This window comes from Mastomys coucha, chromosome X, assembly GCF_008632895.1.
Source record: "Mastomys coucha isolate ucsf_1 chromosome X, UCSF_Mcou_1, whole genome shotgun sequence".
NCBI classification, from domain to species: domain Eukaryota; kingdom Metazoa; phylum Chordata; class Mammalia; order Rodentia; family Muridae; genus Mastomys; species Mastomys coucha.
In genome coordinates this window covers 85,439,229-85,457,252 of record NC_045030.1, presented here as the reverse complement: position 1 = coordinate 85,457,252, position 18,024 = coordinate 85,439,229, and the positions used below count along the sequence as shown (strand labels likewise).

At 30.1% G+C, this 18,024-nt stretch overlaps 1 protein-coding gene across 1 annotated transcript in view; it reads right to left on the bottom strand.

Annotated features, from left to right (window-relative positions):
* The window catches only part of Dmd (dystrophin), a 2,056,279-nt gene that overhangs the window by 1,166,680 nt on the left and 871,575 nt on the right, over positions 1-18,024 (bottom strand). Inside the window, exon 41 of the mRNA XM_031364700.1 lies at positions 922-1,116. Within this exon, the coding sequence (XP_031220560.1) occupies positions 922-1,116 (195 nt within the window). The remainder of the gene's footprint in view (positions 1-921; positions 1,117-18,024) is intronic.

The window sequence follows — 18,024 nt, the reverse complement described above, 5'->3', positions numbered from 1 at the left end:
ATTGAAAATATTAAAATGATGCTTTCAAAAATAAACAATATTATCTATTTGTATACTTATGCAGAAAATATATGATATGGAATAAGCTCCCAAGTGATAATTTAGCAAACAAAATCCTTTAGCTAATATGTGCTGCTGATAGCAAACTCACTTGTGTACACTATTCTGCTTTTTGTTTTGGCATATACCAAGTTGTGTTGATACTCTATTTCATTTTGAGTGTGAAGTGTAAGATTGGAAAAGTATCTTATGACACAAATCTTTATGTACATTTTTCTAGATTATACATTCATTTATCTATATCTACTTACTAAAATTCATAGATTATTACTTCATCGTGTTTTGTCGTGGTTCAGAATTCAGTTACATGCTACTATTTCTTTGGAAAAAAAGCTCAATTTGGTAGGGAGTCTTTGCCTGGCAATTTTAAAGAAAATATTTAAGGATAATATCTCTCCCAGTCTTCCCCACATGTTGGTGTTAAATATACCACCATACCTGGCTTATGGAATTAGATTCATTTCAATTTTATTCTATAAAAGAATATATTTTATAAGAATTTGAAATAGAATATATACATTATATGAAATAAGCTAAAGTAATATAAAGTAGATACAATTTAAATCTCATTTAGTTTCCCACTAGGAAAGGTTAAATTAAAGTAATATACTAGCTGTGAATAAATAGTTTATCAAAACTTGCTTCATGAGTTTGTCTTAACTGAATCTGTGCCCTATTACTTTTATTTATTCCAGTATTTATAAAGCCATCTGCCAACTCTAAATGTTTTAAAATATTTCTACTTTATACCTTACCTTCTTGTCTTGTATATATTTTTTTAAGAATTTCAAGAATAAGTAAAAGTTTCTTCAATGTGCAGTAACCATCTAGTAAAGTTCAATGAAAGAACTGTGAGTTTACCTTAAGAGACTCCTCTTGCTTAAAGAGATCTTCAAAATCTTTAGCACAGAGTTCAGGAGCATTTAGAAGTTGATCCACTTCTGAAAGAGCTTGTAAGATATGACTGATCTCGGTCAAGTAAGTAGAAGGCACATAAGAAACATCCAAAGGCATATCTTCAGTCGTCACTACCATGGTTTCTTCATGGAGAGTGTGCTGGTACAGATATATAAAAGAACAATTTTTAGCTTTCTAATAATGAAAAAGGCCTTTATATTGATCCCAGTATATTGTTGACAGAGAGCTAGAATGTGATAAGAAATAAATATGATATGTCTATTAAAATGGTTATACATTCTATTTACATATTTTCATCTTCCAAAACATTTTTAATTAGCTCCACACACTTTTACACTCCACGTAGAAGATGGAAGACCAGAGTCATAAAGTTGGGAAGAAGGTTGTTTGACTCTAAGAAGAGCATAATATCAGAAATTACCTTTAACAGTTTGAATATAACTTTTATTCTTCTCATAAAAGGAAACATGTTTTTGTTTTCATGTAGTTTTGATTGAGGTATAAAATTTAAAAAAAAATAGTTCGATCAAGAATGAATGTACTTTTTCCCCAACTTGCAGACATTCGCTCCAGTCTTCAATGCTAACTTGCTATTAAATTAATCTACTAATGAAACTGCCAAATAAGTTTGGTTAACTTTAAGCTTCCTAATATTGCAGAAATTCCCAAGGTCTTAGAACATCTGTGTTTATTTTACATTTTCTTATTTGGTGTCCAAATGCTTTGGATAGTAAAGTTCCAGACTGTTTCTGAGTTTGCCAGTAGTATTTATTTCCCTATTCTTCATAAAAATCAGTGAGTAAATGCAACGTGGCCTGAAATATCAGAAAGATGAATGATCTCTGCTCTTTTGGGTCTACAATATAGGTAGCAACACTCTTGTAATTGAAATTATTCTCCCAGTAACTTTGTTCTCAATTGATCAACTGCCAACCGCATGTTGATGGGGTCACCTGAGGGCATCAGTCGAAGGCTTTCTGGGGAAATTCAAACAATAACATGCTAACACAGTCCCTTACTATTGCTATCTCTTTGACAGAGCCACACACATTTTTTTTCAATAAAATAATTAAATGGATTGTGGGATCAGATACTGAACTCAACTCAAGATGTGTAGAAACTATAGGCTGATTAATTTGGCCTCATTTTAATTTCTCAGGCTTGGGATTTGTATACTTAATGTGTGAATGACAGACAAGTAAAATTTATTCTAATTTATTTGTCTCATCTAAATTATGTTGTAGCAAACTCAGAATTGCACAGGTCCATTTTAAATTCACATGTAATTTGTGAAATTGGTTATATTTAAATCAAATTCTTGACACATTTTTCTTCATCATCAATGAAATGATAACATATATGCACTTCTAACCTGCAATTAAAACGATCTTAGTAAGTTAAGCTTGAGTTTGATGAAGACAATTTAAAATTTAACCATAGATTTTAAAATCTCAATACAATTTTTGCAATTTAAATCAAACATTTCAGTAATTTAATATGTATGCACATACATATATAAATAATTTAGTAGAGTATTCAAATGTGAAATCATTACTGACATGTTCAACACTATGTAAGAGTTAGCACAAAAGTCAAACAAATTTATTACTAAATGTATGCATGCTATTTAGACAGGTGATTATTTTGTTCTTAAGGTCTTTTAAAAAGTCTGAAAACCTACTACTGAAGAAGGTTTCTAAAATGTATATATTAATATACACATATTTACATATATATGTTTAAATGGATTCATCCAATAATGGGAGACAATTACAAGTATTAAAATTTAAAATTAATAAGAGCATTCAAGGAGAATGAAAGATAGAACTATGAAAGCATCTGACTATGAAATGCTGTAAACCATGGCTATCATAAACAAATGATATTAAAAAATAATTTTTGTTTTCATTTGTCTATGGCAAAAATATGATATACTTTTATCTCTGAAAGTATTTCTAATTAGGACACTGGTACAGTTAGAATTTTGAAAAGAAATTTAGAAAAAAGTTTTACATACACTATTATAAAACTTTATGAGATAAAGTTATCATATAGAACAGAATTTTAGGAATACAGATAATTTGAATATTAGAACATCTTTTAGTTTTTCTGAGATATCAAAATAATGCAAATAACTCTTCAATACTATTAGAAATTTGCTGTTTCATAAACTTTGGACACTCAACATTTTCAACATGCAATAATTTTACATGTAAAAATAAATCATACTTTTTTGTTTTCTAACTTTCTGTTCATTCTTTAAGTGTATATGATTCTTTTTGACATAGCTATGCCTATATTCACTGAATGAAATGGATCCACTGTCTATCTTTCAGTTTGGTTTCATAAAAAGTTCAGTCAGTATAAAGTCAGTATAATTGGAAGTATCATGTTCATTTTCTCTTCTTTGTGCAATATACATGCACTCACATTCACATTTGAATTACATTAACTATGCTTTAGGTAAAATTCTCCTGAATTCTGATGTGTGCAATTCCTGTCTAACCCCTTTTGAAATTTGGCTTGTTTTTACTAATGGTCTTTACCATATAATATAACTACATATATGCATATATCAATTGGAAGCATGCTATTGCCATTATTGTCTTTTTACCATTTCTAAATATATATAGAAAAATAATATGTAAAAGCAAGCACAAAAATTTCTGCAGTTATTTAGAATTGGAGAATCTAAGCAGTGTTTATAAATAATTATTTTAAGAAAAACCTGAGAGTTGTAGTATATCTCAAAAAGAGTTGAGAATTTGAGTTGTGAAAGTATTACTTATGATGTATTAATTGTATATATGTACATCAAATATACATATTATTTATGATATATTAAAGTTAGTGTCTCAAAAATTTAGTTATCATGTATTTATGTTACTTTAAACGTTTTATTGCATGGCCATCTAAGTATATGAGATAAAGAAATTCTGTTTTTTAAAAAAATTATGTATTGTATGGTTTAAACAAAATTTTTCCTTTATAATTTAAAGTATTCTTTCTTCAAGTGCCTGTAAACTTTTGAGTCGTTTATGCTTCTGTGAAGTCAAAGTAAGTCAGAAAGAACAATGATATACCATATACCATATTATGTCTCTCTTCTTCTCCCCCTTCCCTCCTTCTGTCCTCTCCCTCTCCTCCCTCTACCTCCCCATCTCTGTGTGTGTATATGTGTGTCTGTGAATGTATATAATGGTGTCAAATAGTATATAAATGTGTCAAAACAACCTATATCTAGCAAAAAATTACCCTATTAAAAACACATTTGGTGACTGTTTTGCTTATCAGTTTGTATTAATATAAAAGGGAAGATATATCAAACCTTCAAAATAAAGAACATATGCTAGTATTTAAAATAAGCAAAGGCATGAAATATTGTCTTCTCAAGTATAATGTTTTTTATTTTTAACTGATTATTTTCTCAGAATGCCATTATTAAGTACTGTACATTATTTAAGGGTTCTAACAAAATGATGGGTTACAAATTCTATTAGACAAGTTTCTTTAGCTCCAGATTTTAAAGGTCTTTAAAGACAAGCAAGTTTCCTTCTATAGATCATTAGAATAATATAGAAAGATGCATTATTATTTATGATAAACATATAATGACATTGACAACTAAATTTATACCCAAATCATACTGATATGTGGGATAAGCTTCCAAGGACAAAATTTTTTTAAATGAAAATATGGTATAGATGATATCACTATGCTTTTAATTAACCATGCTTACTGTTTTGGGACAGAAAAATAATGTGGCAAAAGCAGTATGTTGCAAACACTTGACCTCATTTATTTATGACTTTTAAATAGGCTACTGTGTATAAGACCTTGAAGTAGCATTCAATTAACTGCATATAAAATGGTTATGATCCTGTATAGAAAATATAGCAAGAGGTTGTTTACTATTAAGTATTTCTTTGCTACGTATTGTAGCATCAAAAGTTTTTTATGTGAACCAACAAAACAAAATTGATATTCACCAAAAAATGATCACTAAGTGATTGGTCAGTAAATAATATTAACAAAAGCTTACCTACCTCCTGTTTTATAATCATTCCTGGGCATTTTGAGGAAGGTTTGTGATATAGATATCCTTTTTAGTGCTAAGTATTTTTCATTTTCTTACTCTCAGGACCTTAGCTAATCATGTGTCTCAGTAACAATCTCCATCTACTGCAAATAGAAGCTTCTCTGATAAGGATTGAGAAATGCATTAATCTGTGAGTATAACAGTAAGTCATTAGACGTCTACATATTACTATGCCCATTTAGCAGAATAATACAGCAGATAGGTTCCTTCTTGGGCTTATGCCTTGTCAAGAGACAGCTTCTTAAGTACCAAATATAGGATTTATCTTATGGAATATGACTTAAATCCAATCAGATAGTGATTAGTTTATTGGTTGAACAACTATCATATTAAGGGCCATGTTTTTTTTTTTTGTCAGACCAGACATTATTATGTTTGACAAGGTTCTCAACTGAGTAAGATTACTAATTACTTTTCAGAAAATTCAAAATGCTTAGCTCTAAAAAGGATATCTATATCACAAACCTTTATCATAATGCCCAGGGATGATTGTGAAACAGGGGGCAGGAAGACACTAAAAGACAGATTCTTTGGATTAAATAATAATAATAATAATAATAATAATAATAATAATAATAATATCCTCTGAACATAGCAGATACTTGCACATACAAATTCCTAGCCAGTGTGACAGCAGAGTCAAGCTCCATGAAAATTCAAACCAGACCAAATACGAGCCTGAGAGAGGATGTGGACAGGAAGTTTCACACTTATCATAGGAGCTTTAGGCAGCTGAAAGCTTCTGGGAGAGAGTGAGTCAGTTTTCTCTAAGAGGTTTTTGTTTTAAAAGTCAACCATATTTTAGTAGATGGCAACAGTCCAAGAATATATAGGACAAACAAATTAGACTTGATGGGTCTAAGAAAGAGAAGAAAAAGGAGAAGAAGGAGAAGGAGAAGAGGAAGAGGAGGAGGAGAACAACAAAGAGATTGGATAAAATTTGGGTAAGCAAGGTGGGTAGATATTGGAGGAGTTATGGGAAGGGATGTATTTGATCAAAATGCATTGTATGTTATTCTCAAAGAATGAATAAAAATCAAATCATACCTATAGCCCCATCCAATGAAAAGAAAAAATTTTAACGATTAAGAAACAAACATCCCCGAAGGCAAGCTATGGAGCAGAGACTAAAGGAAGGACAATTCAGAGACTGCTCCACCTGGGAATCCTTCCCATATTCAATCATCAAATCTAGACACTATTGTGGATGTCAGCAAGTGCTGGGTGACAGGAGCTGTCTCCTGAGAGGATCTATCAGAGCCTGGACCAATACAGAGGTAGAGTCTCACAGCCATCCATTGGAATGAGTACAGGGTTCCCAATGAAGGAGCTAGAGAAAGGACCCAAGGAGCTGAAGGGTTTGCAGCCACTTAGGACGAACAACAATATGAACTAACTAGTACCCTCAGAGCTCCCAAAGACTAAAACACCAACCAAGGAGTACACATAGGGGTACTCATGGCTCCAGCAGCATATGTATAGCAGAGAATGGCCTAGTAGGTCATCAGTGGGAGGGGAAGCCTTTGGTCCTGTGAAGATTCTATGCCCCAGTGTAGGGGAATGCCAGGGCCAGTAAGCAGGAGGAGGTAGTGTGGTGAGCAGGGGGAGGGAACAGGGGTTTGTTTTAGATTTTTTTAATTTAATTTTATTTTTTTGTTTGTATGTTTTGTTTTGGAGGGGAACTTGGGAAAGGAGATATTGTAAATAAAGAAAACATCTAATAAAGAAACAAACATCCACTAAAAAGAAATTATTGTATAATGATGATGAATTTTAAGATAGATATTTAACCATATTATAATACTGTATAGTTCCAATATAACATTTATTTAGTGAATTGGAATTCAAATGGTAAAAATGTCTACATGTTACTGTGAAGTCTATTTGGATATAAGTTTGAGGATATTTGTGATTTAAATGAGGTACTTCTCCACATTATAAAATATACTTACTAAAATGTAGTTTACATATATTGTGAACCTTCATTTATTTTTCAAAGGTTAATCTCTGTACAATGTTATGAAGACAAAGAAGTAACTATTTGTTATAGTGTTCTAAAATTCAAAATTTTACCTGAAGGCTAAAAGTTCTGGAAGGGACGGCGAACAAGGAATTTATCATTTATAACACTTCCAAACCTTTTTTATATTCTATAACTTTGTTATTTTACAATTGCATTTCATAAATATATATAGAACATTGAGTTTATGATCAGGCATCTCAAACTCTCTTTCTCTTTCAGTGTTGTTATTTACTCCCTACAGGATTTGATTCCACCCATACTTTTACGTCTTTTCATGTACATATCAATTACATGTTATTGATTTTTTGGAATTATTTAGAATTCCTGAAAACAGAATAATTTTCCTATGCTTAATTGTATAAGTAAACACATTTGCATACATAGTCCTGCATTTATCTCCTTATGGAAATAAAAAAGAACACAATCCAAAAAAAATAACCTTAAATTTCCTTAAATTCTGCAACAATATTTAATTCACAAGCCTGTTTCAATTGTAGTGACACACTCAAAGTGAGTCACAATGTTACTTTTATACTACCTTTTTTAATAGAAAATGTAGTTAATTTTAATTTTTTTAATATTAGATATCTGTTCCTACAAATGAATATGAATGGGCCATTTTTTTGATTTTCAATATTTTATTATAAATATGAATAATGAAGATGCTAATAGCCATCAAAATTGCTAATAATTAACTGTAATTGATTATATTAAACCTACTATATTTACAATAAAATGAGAAAATTTAGTACATTATTTGTAATAAATTTTATTTTAAATAACATTTTATTTTATTAAATTTTATCTTATTAAAATTAACATTTAGTTATATAAAGTTATAGCCTACTTCTTCAATGTAACTCTCAAGCCAGACCATGTTAATCAAGAAAAGCATCTAATGTAAATTATATCAAATGACTAAGCACTGCTTATCCTATTTAAACTAATATTTTATATGCATATATATGTGTATAAGCAAAAAAACAAACACAATGAGAAAATGAAAAACTTTCATCACATACATGTATTTTCAGTCTTTTTTCTGCTGAGTAGACTTAGACTGAATTAGTCATAAGTAATTTCTAAAATCCAGTAGACTATGGATATCAAGTACTTCAATACACAAAGTTTAAGTGGAAGGTTATGAGTTATGACTTGTGAAAGACATCTAACTTTTAACATGAAAAGCAAAAAAAAAAAAAAAAATGTAAAGTAGATGATTTTCACTTGTGCATGTGGGATGGCTATAGGAGCCCCTGAATGAAGTTGTATATGACTTAAGATTGAGTAAATATCTGTTTGTTTGATGAGTTAATGAACAAATTAGTATCTTCACTACATGGATTATTTCCAGTTCTTGCTTGTGAGAACAGGTATGTTTTGCATACATATTTTCACTGGAAATGTCCTAGTGTGGTAAACCATTTTTCCTTAGAAAACATTCAATTGCTGTTGTGATCTCTCATTCTATAGTCACTCAAAAAACTCTTTAACTTGAATCACATTTTGGACAAGAACATTCACATGCTTTCACTTCAGCATGATAACAAATACACAACAACCAAAAAATAACACCACCATCCCCCCCCCAACAACAACAATAAAACAGAATTCAAGAACTATATGGATACAACATGAGATAAAAAACTGGGTGCATAGACATCTGTTAAATTTAAATGACAGACTTAAGATTACATATGGAAACAAGAAGTTAGTTGGATCTTTGTTTTTTGTTTTTGTTTTTGTTTTTAAAGTTTCTAAGATGACTTGATCTGAGAGAATAGTTATGGTTAAATCAAATGGGAGTTCTGGGAAGTCTACCAAAAGAAAAGAACTAATTATTTCTCAGAATAAAGAATAGAATGAAACAGAAATACTAAGCTGAGAGGCATAGAGAACAGATACAGGAGAGTAAGTAAATAATGACAAGAAAAAGAAGGTAGAACACATGGAAAGGAAATTATACTATATTAGGGACAACTTTCCTGTGATGAAAATCTTCTTACTTATAAAGTTAAAAATGTACTTAAGGCTGGAGATATGACTCAGTATATGAAGATGCATGTTGTAGAGACAAGAGTGATATAAATATAGGACTTACATATGAAAATCTCAAAACTAATAAAAATCGAATTAAAAACAAGACAAAAATAATGTTCTTAATTTCAAGTTGCACTAGTAATCTTGAGATTATTAACAGTTTTCCACAATTTAAGTCATAAGAGAAAGTAACGCATAATAGATAACATTCTGTTCTCCTTTTAAATATTCACAATAATTTTACATCTCTGCAATAAATGTGAAGAATTCCAAAACAAAACTTTTGGAATGTAGCTATTAGCTAAACAGTAATAAAGTACAAGTGAATGCCACGAGGGGTTTTATTAAAACCATGATATATATTTGGCAAAGTAACATGCATAAAACTATAACAATACAAATAAGATTACATGTTCCATATGTGATATTGATCTGTAAGTACGTGCACATTTACAAGGAGAAACTTAAACAAGTAAGCAGCAGTAGTTTGTGCTTTGTGCTAAAAACCATTATGCATTAGTCACTTTTATGCATAACTAGGTAAATACATATTACTTTATCAAATTATTTGTAAAAGAAACTATAAAAATAAAATGAATTTCATACAAATATAAATTAATCAAATGATCATAAGAAATTCTCTTTCATGTTAAAGTCATCTACTCCTTTCTGTCCTCTCTCTTTGGTGCTATTCTGTGCTAAAGAATGCCTAATGAACATGCAGCCCCTTCTATTTTTCTCTTACTTCCTGAATCCAGCTATTGTTTCTTAATTGGTCACTTATACTTTCTCTTTCACTAGTTAGTCTACTGAGGACAGAGAGAAAACACTTATTAAATTTATTAGAGATAAGTCTATGATCAGAGCAAAAAAGGATCATTTTACTTTTAAATTTAAAAATTCCTATCACAAGAAATGAGAATAATTTTCCAGCATGGTTTAGAGAGTGCAAAGGTGTCCTATACCTTTCTGGATTGGGGGCTATTGATAGTGTTTTCTCAAATTAATGTAAGATATGAGCTTGGTCTTATTATTTTTAAACATAGAAATACTGGTGTGATAATGAAATATTTGATAATATTTTCTCCAGATATATATTTTGTTGAAGTAAAGGTCATCAAATTGGGTTACAGTCACTGCACAAAATCAATTTTTCTCTTACAATAATTATACTCAATTTTTCCATAGAGTTTTTGGTACATAAAAACAACTTGGGCTTAATGTACTTCACATTTAAAACCTGATAGTTTCTTCTCAATTATCTTGTTCTGTCCATGTTCCAAGAATGAACTGTCACTGATTTTTTTACACAGGGAGAAACTTACAATATCACGATCTACTGATCTGCAAGTGAATTTACAAGATTTGATTCTAAGAAATTATATGCTTATGACCCACTTTAGATTACATATATTAAAACAATAATTTATTATAATATTAGATATATCTTTTCTTCCAAATTCTACCTGAAAATTGTAATATACAAAGGGTTATTTTTGCTCCTCAAAAGTTCCCAGAAAACTGATTTAGTGTGCTTACATTTTGTATCCAAACAAATTACATTTGGAAAGAACATTGAGTAAAATGATGGATGCTGTAACTTTTTGTATTCAATAAAAGAGCTATGTTAAGTATTTGTCATCATGTCTATTTGAAATGGACAAGGATAAGAAAAGCATGAATATTAATATGAAGATATTGTATTTCTCCAGTTTTTACACTCATATTTTTTAAATAAGTCTGAATAAAGCATAGAAAAATAAAACAACTTGTCTCAAAGTAAATTAACTTATTTTTGTGTTTTCTTTTATATAATGCTATTGTTAGATCATTATATCCCCAGAAAAATATTTTAATGAAATTCACAAATAAGAAATTACCACATTGTTACATTGATTTTTTTCTGCTTATTTAGAAAATGAATTATGAATATGTTGTGATACTCTAATTATATCCTCTTTGCATATTTCTGTCCTATATCTGTTCCTTATATGATATAGAGGAAAAAAAATTTTTGTTGCAATGAGTTACTCTTATGGGATAAGAATTTATTTCCAAAGTGTTCATATAAATGAGACATAATGTTGGGTTTTTGTGCTTTTCTTGACTCTAAGTTTGCAGCATATACCCCTGTTGGAATAGTGGATTTTCATTTAAATAAATTTTTCCATGTTGGCCATGTAGTTTGTCATGACACAGTATGCTATGGGACAATGAAAACATTACTAAAATTCAGTGAATGGTATGGTGTTTCTATCCTTTACTTGTTTAGCAGATGACACTATAATAATTGTGAAAAAATATATATATTAAATATAATTTATATATATATTATATGTATTGATATGTATTTCACACAGAAAGAGAAGCTAAATATAAGGAAGTATGAATATCCATAAAAATGAATACATATATAAAATTACAGTTTTCAGAAAGTGATATAAGGTAAATACTGGCCTGATATTGTAGAATATAATGGACATGGATGAATGATTTCTGTGCATAGTATCAGACAAAGTACTGGACTAGGTAATATATAGATTTTATATGTATCTTCACCTTGTAAAATGATAGAAAACAGCAAACATCTTAGGTAAAAAGCTGAACTATATGTTAGCTTATCAAACATTTGGTGGAGAAACTGCTACTTTTCTTCTGTACATTTTAGACACACTTCCCCCAAATTAAATGAGGATAGGTGTACAGGTTTATTTTTGAATCTTCCATTCTATTTGACTGGTCTACATATCTGTTGTCTTTGTCAATGTGGTTCTGCAATATAAGTTGGTTATTGAGATATTTTCTTTTTTCTTTTTCTTTTTTTTTTAAGATATTTTATTTACATGTAAATTTCTCCATTCCCAGTTTCTCCTCCAAAAAACAAAGAAACAAACAAAAACAACAAAAACAAACCCCTGTTGCCTCCCCCTTCCCCCTGAGATATTTTCAATACTGTTATTTATGTTTATGATTGCTTTGATTATTTGAATGCTTTTATTGTTTCCATATAAATTTAGGGATTATTTTTTTCTAGTTCAGTACAGAAATATTTCATAATTTAGTAGGCAGTGTGTTTACTCTGTGTCCATTTCTGGGGATGTAACCATTATGTACAATGTTAGTTCATCTAGCCCATGAGTATTGATGGTCTTACCAACTTTTTTTACCTTCTTAAATTATTTTCTTTAGTGTAGTTATTTTCATTTTAGACATTCTTTATCTCCTTTGTTATGTATATTCCTAGGGAAATTATATGCCTTTGGAACCCATATGAAGGTGATGTTCTTCTATTTCTCATGCTTATTTTGCACTTGATAATTTGATGATAATATTTATCTCTTTCAACATTTATTTCTTTATGTTGTCATATTGTTCCATTTAAGCATCAGCAAAATATACTGAATAAGAGTGGAAATGGTAACTAACAATGCATTAGTCCCTCTAGAAGACGCTGCAGGCTAAGGAGTAAAAAGTCCAGTCCCAAGAAAAGTTTATCCATTTTGGAGTTGTTGACCAGTGAAAGCTCAAAGTACTACCTTGCTCCAAAAATTATAGGATATTGCCAATGCTCTTAGTTATTCTCCAGAATTTGACAGTAAGTCACTATTGCCGAAGGGTTCAAGAACTTTAATCACAGAGTATGAAAAAATTAAGATTCTTTTAAGAAATAAAAGGTTTACAAGTATGAAAAGAAGATAAAATATTCCTATTTGCAGAATATATCATCTTATACTTAAATGGTATTGACTGGAATCTTCCTCCTGGTAGATACTTTCATTGTGCTAGAAGATAGTACACATACCCATCTGCGAACCTTAATTGCTGGCCTGTGCACTGGTGTAAGTATCATAACATTTTAGGTGTAAACAAATTCTTTCTGATTGGAATTAAGGCCAATTCTAAAAGATGAAAAAATACATGGCATGATTACTGGGCCAAGAACTTGTGGATAGAAAAGTCTTGGGAACTAGAAAGAATATACAACTTTTCTCCTCCAAAATGGATGTAAAATAATACCAACATCTAATAACTTATCCTTGTGCCAATAACATAATTTATCTTGTAATCATCATCAGAGAACCTTTTCTTTACAGTAGATAATGAGCAATACAGAGACAAAAACCTGACCAAGGCACCAAGAATAAAAGACTACAGAATACTCATCCCTAAAGGAAATGAATTAAATATATCACCCCTTCCCAAGTTGCAGAAATTATTGTGAAAGAGGGGCATAATCATTTGAGAAGAGGAACATAAAATGTGGAAGAACACAGGGTGGTGGATGACTACAAAGAATCAGTGTCTTCTGGACACAGTAGGACAGCTAGACTGATGAATTCCCTATGGTCCCAGCATAGCACAGTTGGACACAATGATCCATGCCTAGATGAAGAGCTATTGGTAATTCTTAGCTTCTGAGGAAGAAGGATTAGTTTTGTCTGAGAGAAAAGCTCCTATAATTCAATCATACTCCAGTGAAAAACTTTATATACATAAATACTGGGCAGCCTAAATTGTCCATGATTGAAAAACATCACCATCATTATCACCACCACCACCAGCACTACCAGCATCATCTCCCAACAACAACAACAACAACATAAACTAACAGACAGATAAACAGGACAAAGTTTGGTGGAAAAGAGAATTTAGGAGGAGTTGGGAGAACAAGGATGAATATGCCTAAGCACATTGTACAAAAGAATTTAACTAATTCTTCTTAAAGAATTAGTTAAAGTTTATTTAAAAAGAAGTAAAGTGGGTAGAATTTGGTGTAGTACCACACTGCTATAACCCCAATATTCTAGGGGTGGCAGCAAAATGATTGACTAAGTTTAAGGATACTCTGGTCCATGCATCTAGTTTCTACCCATCTAAACTGCACAACAAGAATCTGTCTCAACTGAAAGACCAAGCAAAGACTAGAGAGGGTTATAATGAAAGTACTCCAATAGCACATGTAGTAATCCCAAGAATTAAGAAATGTAGTTAAATGAAACTAAAAGTCTAGATAGCCAGAGAAACAACCAACAGAGAAGAGAAATTAAACATGAGAGTAAATCTTTGTCAACTCTATATTTGAATGTTTATTTATCAAGAACTACAAAAACTAAGCATCATAATATCTGCCAATTAATAAATTACCTAAGGAACTGAATAGTCAGTTCTTGAATGGAGAAATAAAAATGGTTAATAAATATATGAAAAATATTTCATATGTTTATTTCATACTTTGTCATAATACAAAGCAAATAGAAATTACTTTTATAATCCAATTCAGAATGGCTAACATTTAGAAAATAAATGATAACTATTACATATGGATGAAAGAAATAGGAATCCTTACTCATTGCTGCCAGCAATGTAAAGTGGTTCATGTTGTAGTGATACCTGGTCAAAAATTTTTCAAATAACTAAAATGAGAACTACCATAAGACTTATCTGTACCCCTCCTAGACATATATTCAAAGTAACTTAACTCTGTGACAAGGATATTGCACAACTTTATTTGTTGCAGTACTATTTTGTAGCTAAGAAATAGGATTCACCTAAAATGCCCCCAGAAAATGGATAAAAAAATGTGGTCTATATACATAAATGGACATGTGGTAAGTAGAAAATCATCATGTTAAGCTTTATAAGTAGGTTCTATATTTTAATAGCCTCTCTCCTCTCTCCTTTCTCTCTCCTCTTTCTTGGTCTGTCTCTCTCTTGCTTGCTCACTTACTCTCTCAAGCTCTCAATTTCATTCTTCCTCTCCCTCTCTCTCCCCGTGTTTTTTTTTTGTGTGTGTTTGTGTGTATGCATTTGCATGTGTACATGTATGTGTATATGTTTGATGAAATTACAAAATGGATCATGCTGGGAAAGAACAGACCTTGGGGGTAGTAGATAAAGGAGGACAATGGAATAAAAGTAGGATGAAGCTGAAAGTAACCTACTGTGGAGCAGGGAAGGAGACTACAAAGATGGGGCAGAGCACCTACTGAAGACAGTGAGACATATGAAAAGACAAATTAAAAAAAAACATGCATGTATCCTTATTAGCAAAACTAATTTTTAAAGCCCAGAAAAGACTAAGATAGTGCACTTAATATGTTTCATGTATGTGTGTGACTACTTGGAGTCCACTCATTTAACATGTTTTGAATCATGTTCATATGTAGAAAATAATTCTAATCACTGGTGAATTGTTGAAACTTTGCCATGGAGACATTCCATTAGGTAAAAATAAATATTAAGAAATATTCTTTTATGTATCTCCTGGAAATATTTCTTTAAATTATTTCTAACATTAAGTTTTGATGCATTACTACTATGCAATAAACAGCTAACAAAGTTTTTACATTTTCAATGAATTTGAATATGTTATATATATGTATATATATATATCATATATATGTATATGTAACCATTAGGTTTTCATATAATGTATGTTTCCTTTATTCACAAATTACTACTATTGTTATAGATATCATGTTTTTATTCTAATTTAAGAATTAATAGAGGTAGCTATGACTTTTGCATATGGGATTAAATTTGAGGATTCAATCAGCTTAGATTTTCATTTAGTTATCTATCAAATAGCTTTCCATTACAAAATGAGTATGGACTACTATTCAAAATATTAAATAAAGCAAAAAAGGGAATTTTCCCTACAATAACTATGCTAATAATGATCTCTTTGAGAAAAAGTACACTTGAGTTAGTGCTAATAAAATCTTATAAGCATATGAATTTGTTAAAAGACATTTGTTCATAAAGGATCAGAAGAATTTTGAGATAATTTGGCAAACTTGAAAACATTGTAATCCTGTTTGATAATGAAAGTGAAAGTGGGAAATATTATGTACTTACTTGAATTCCTTTTACTTATCTCTTCTCAGAATAAATCCTATATAATGAATGTCTTAAGTAATCATTGAGGAATCAGAATGACTCCCAGATGGTACAAGCAATTTAATTATTTTTAACCATTTGTTTCAGGCATGCTAAGAAGGATATTTCCAACTGCATTACAAAAGCCATTTGAGCTCCCTCCCAGCTGCTGTTCCATATTTTCATAGCAAATTTAGATTGAAGAAAATTAGACTTTTTATTGTTTTGCAAATGGAGGTCAAATTGCTGAGCATAAATTCTTGTTCATTTTTTCATCTTCATTGTTTGAATTAGATTTCTCAAATATCACTTCTTTGGTATGATTGCTGTGGATGTGCTGGTGCTGGTTTATATTTTGTGTTGTCTAGCACATAGCAGTCACTGAACAAGTGTTTGTTAAAGAAAAGGAATACCAAGCCAGTGTATCCAAAACAAAACTTGGGCTTATTTGTAGTCATTTAATAAGTATATATAATTAGAAAATCAGAGCATCTTCAACTTTATTGAGTTTTTGTTTAAAACTTAGCAGAAAAGTGAAACATGAAAGAAAAGGTTATCACTAATTACTAATATCAAGGAAACTACATTAACAAAATCAGTTGATAATTTACAATTAAAACCGTATCTTCAGCTTGGGATCCTTTCTCATAAATTCCTTGAAACTAAGGTAAATTATGGAAATATTTTATAATTTTTTTTAGAATGTAGTTGCTGATATATATATATATATATTAAACATCTATCAATGAACCTCACATTACCAAATAACTGGAGTTTCAGGCAATAAAATAAGAGATAATTAAAATCCTTCATATTTACTTAAACAACCTTTTATTTAATACTCTTATCTATAAAAGAAAGTAATCAACTATTATTTCAATTTAGTTCTACACCCTGAAATAAATGTTGAGGCTTATAGCATTCCAAGGAAGATAATAATAATTTCAGTGATAATCAGAATTTGATGACAAAGTGAATTACATTTTCATTTTCTATAAAAATATATACTAAAGTTCCACATATATTTGCATTAGACTTTATTTTGCTTTGACATTTAATAATCCTAGAAAAATATATTTCTTGTGCAATTTTAGTCATCACTATTTCCATTATAATACATTCATTTCTACTTGATCACACAACCTGACATCCTAATACAATATGAAAGGTAACAATATTTTTACTAATGTTTATATGTTGTTCATAAAATAGTATTATGAATGAAGTCCTTTGTCATAACACTAATTCATAGCATTAACATATATACAATTATAAATATATCATAGCTATAATCTACTAAAAATAATTGGGACTAGTATGACACATTTATTATAATAATTTTAGTTTATTGAGCTATTGTGAGAAAGCCATTGATAAATTATATGTATATAAAATGACAAGTTTCATTTAAATCACACAAATATTTTATTAAAATTATATCCAATTTAACACACAGTACAGTATTCAGGCTAGAGATACTCAGGAAAGGAAAAGGACTATGATAATAAGTTAATTCAATTAATATTCTCATAGCCCAGTTCCTTGCTTAAATTAATCATTTTATCTATAAATCTTATATGTATATATAAACACTTCTTCTATGTAAATATTTTATACTGTACTTATATCATATCTAAAGTCATTGCAAAGTAGTTAACATACACAATGAATCTATAACATTTTGATCTCTACAAGATCTTATCATGTGGTCTTTACTAGTAAGTCCTTGAATTATAGACACACATATGTTATAAATCTAACCATTTCATTTTCTAGACACAGAACTTTAAAACTATTACTGGATCTCTCTTTCTGTGTATAATGATACTTATCAAAAAGGCTCCTCATCATTATATCACAATATATAAGAAATGGTGAAGACATTTGTGATGTATGAATGTGGAGGTAAAGTCTGTGTGTGTGTGTGTGTGTGTTTGTGTGTGTGTGTGTGTGTGTATGTGTGTGTTTGTGTGCATGTATTGAGAGAAAGAGAAGGGGGAAGAGA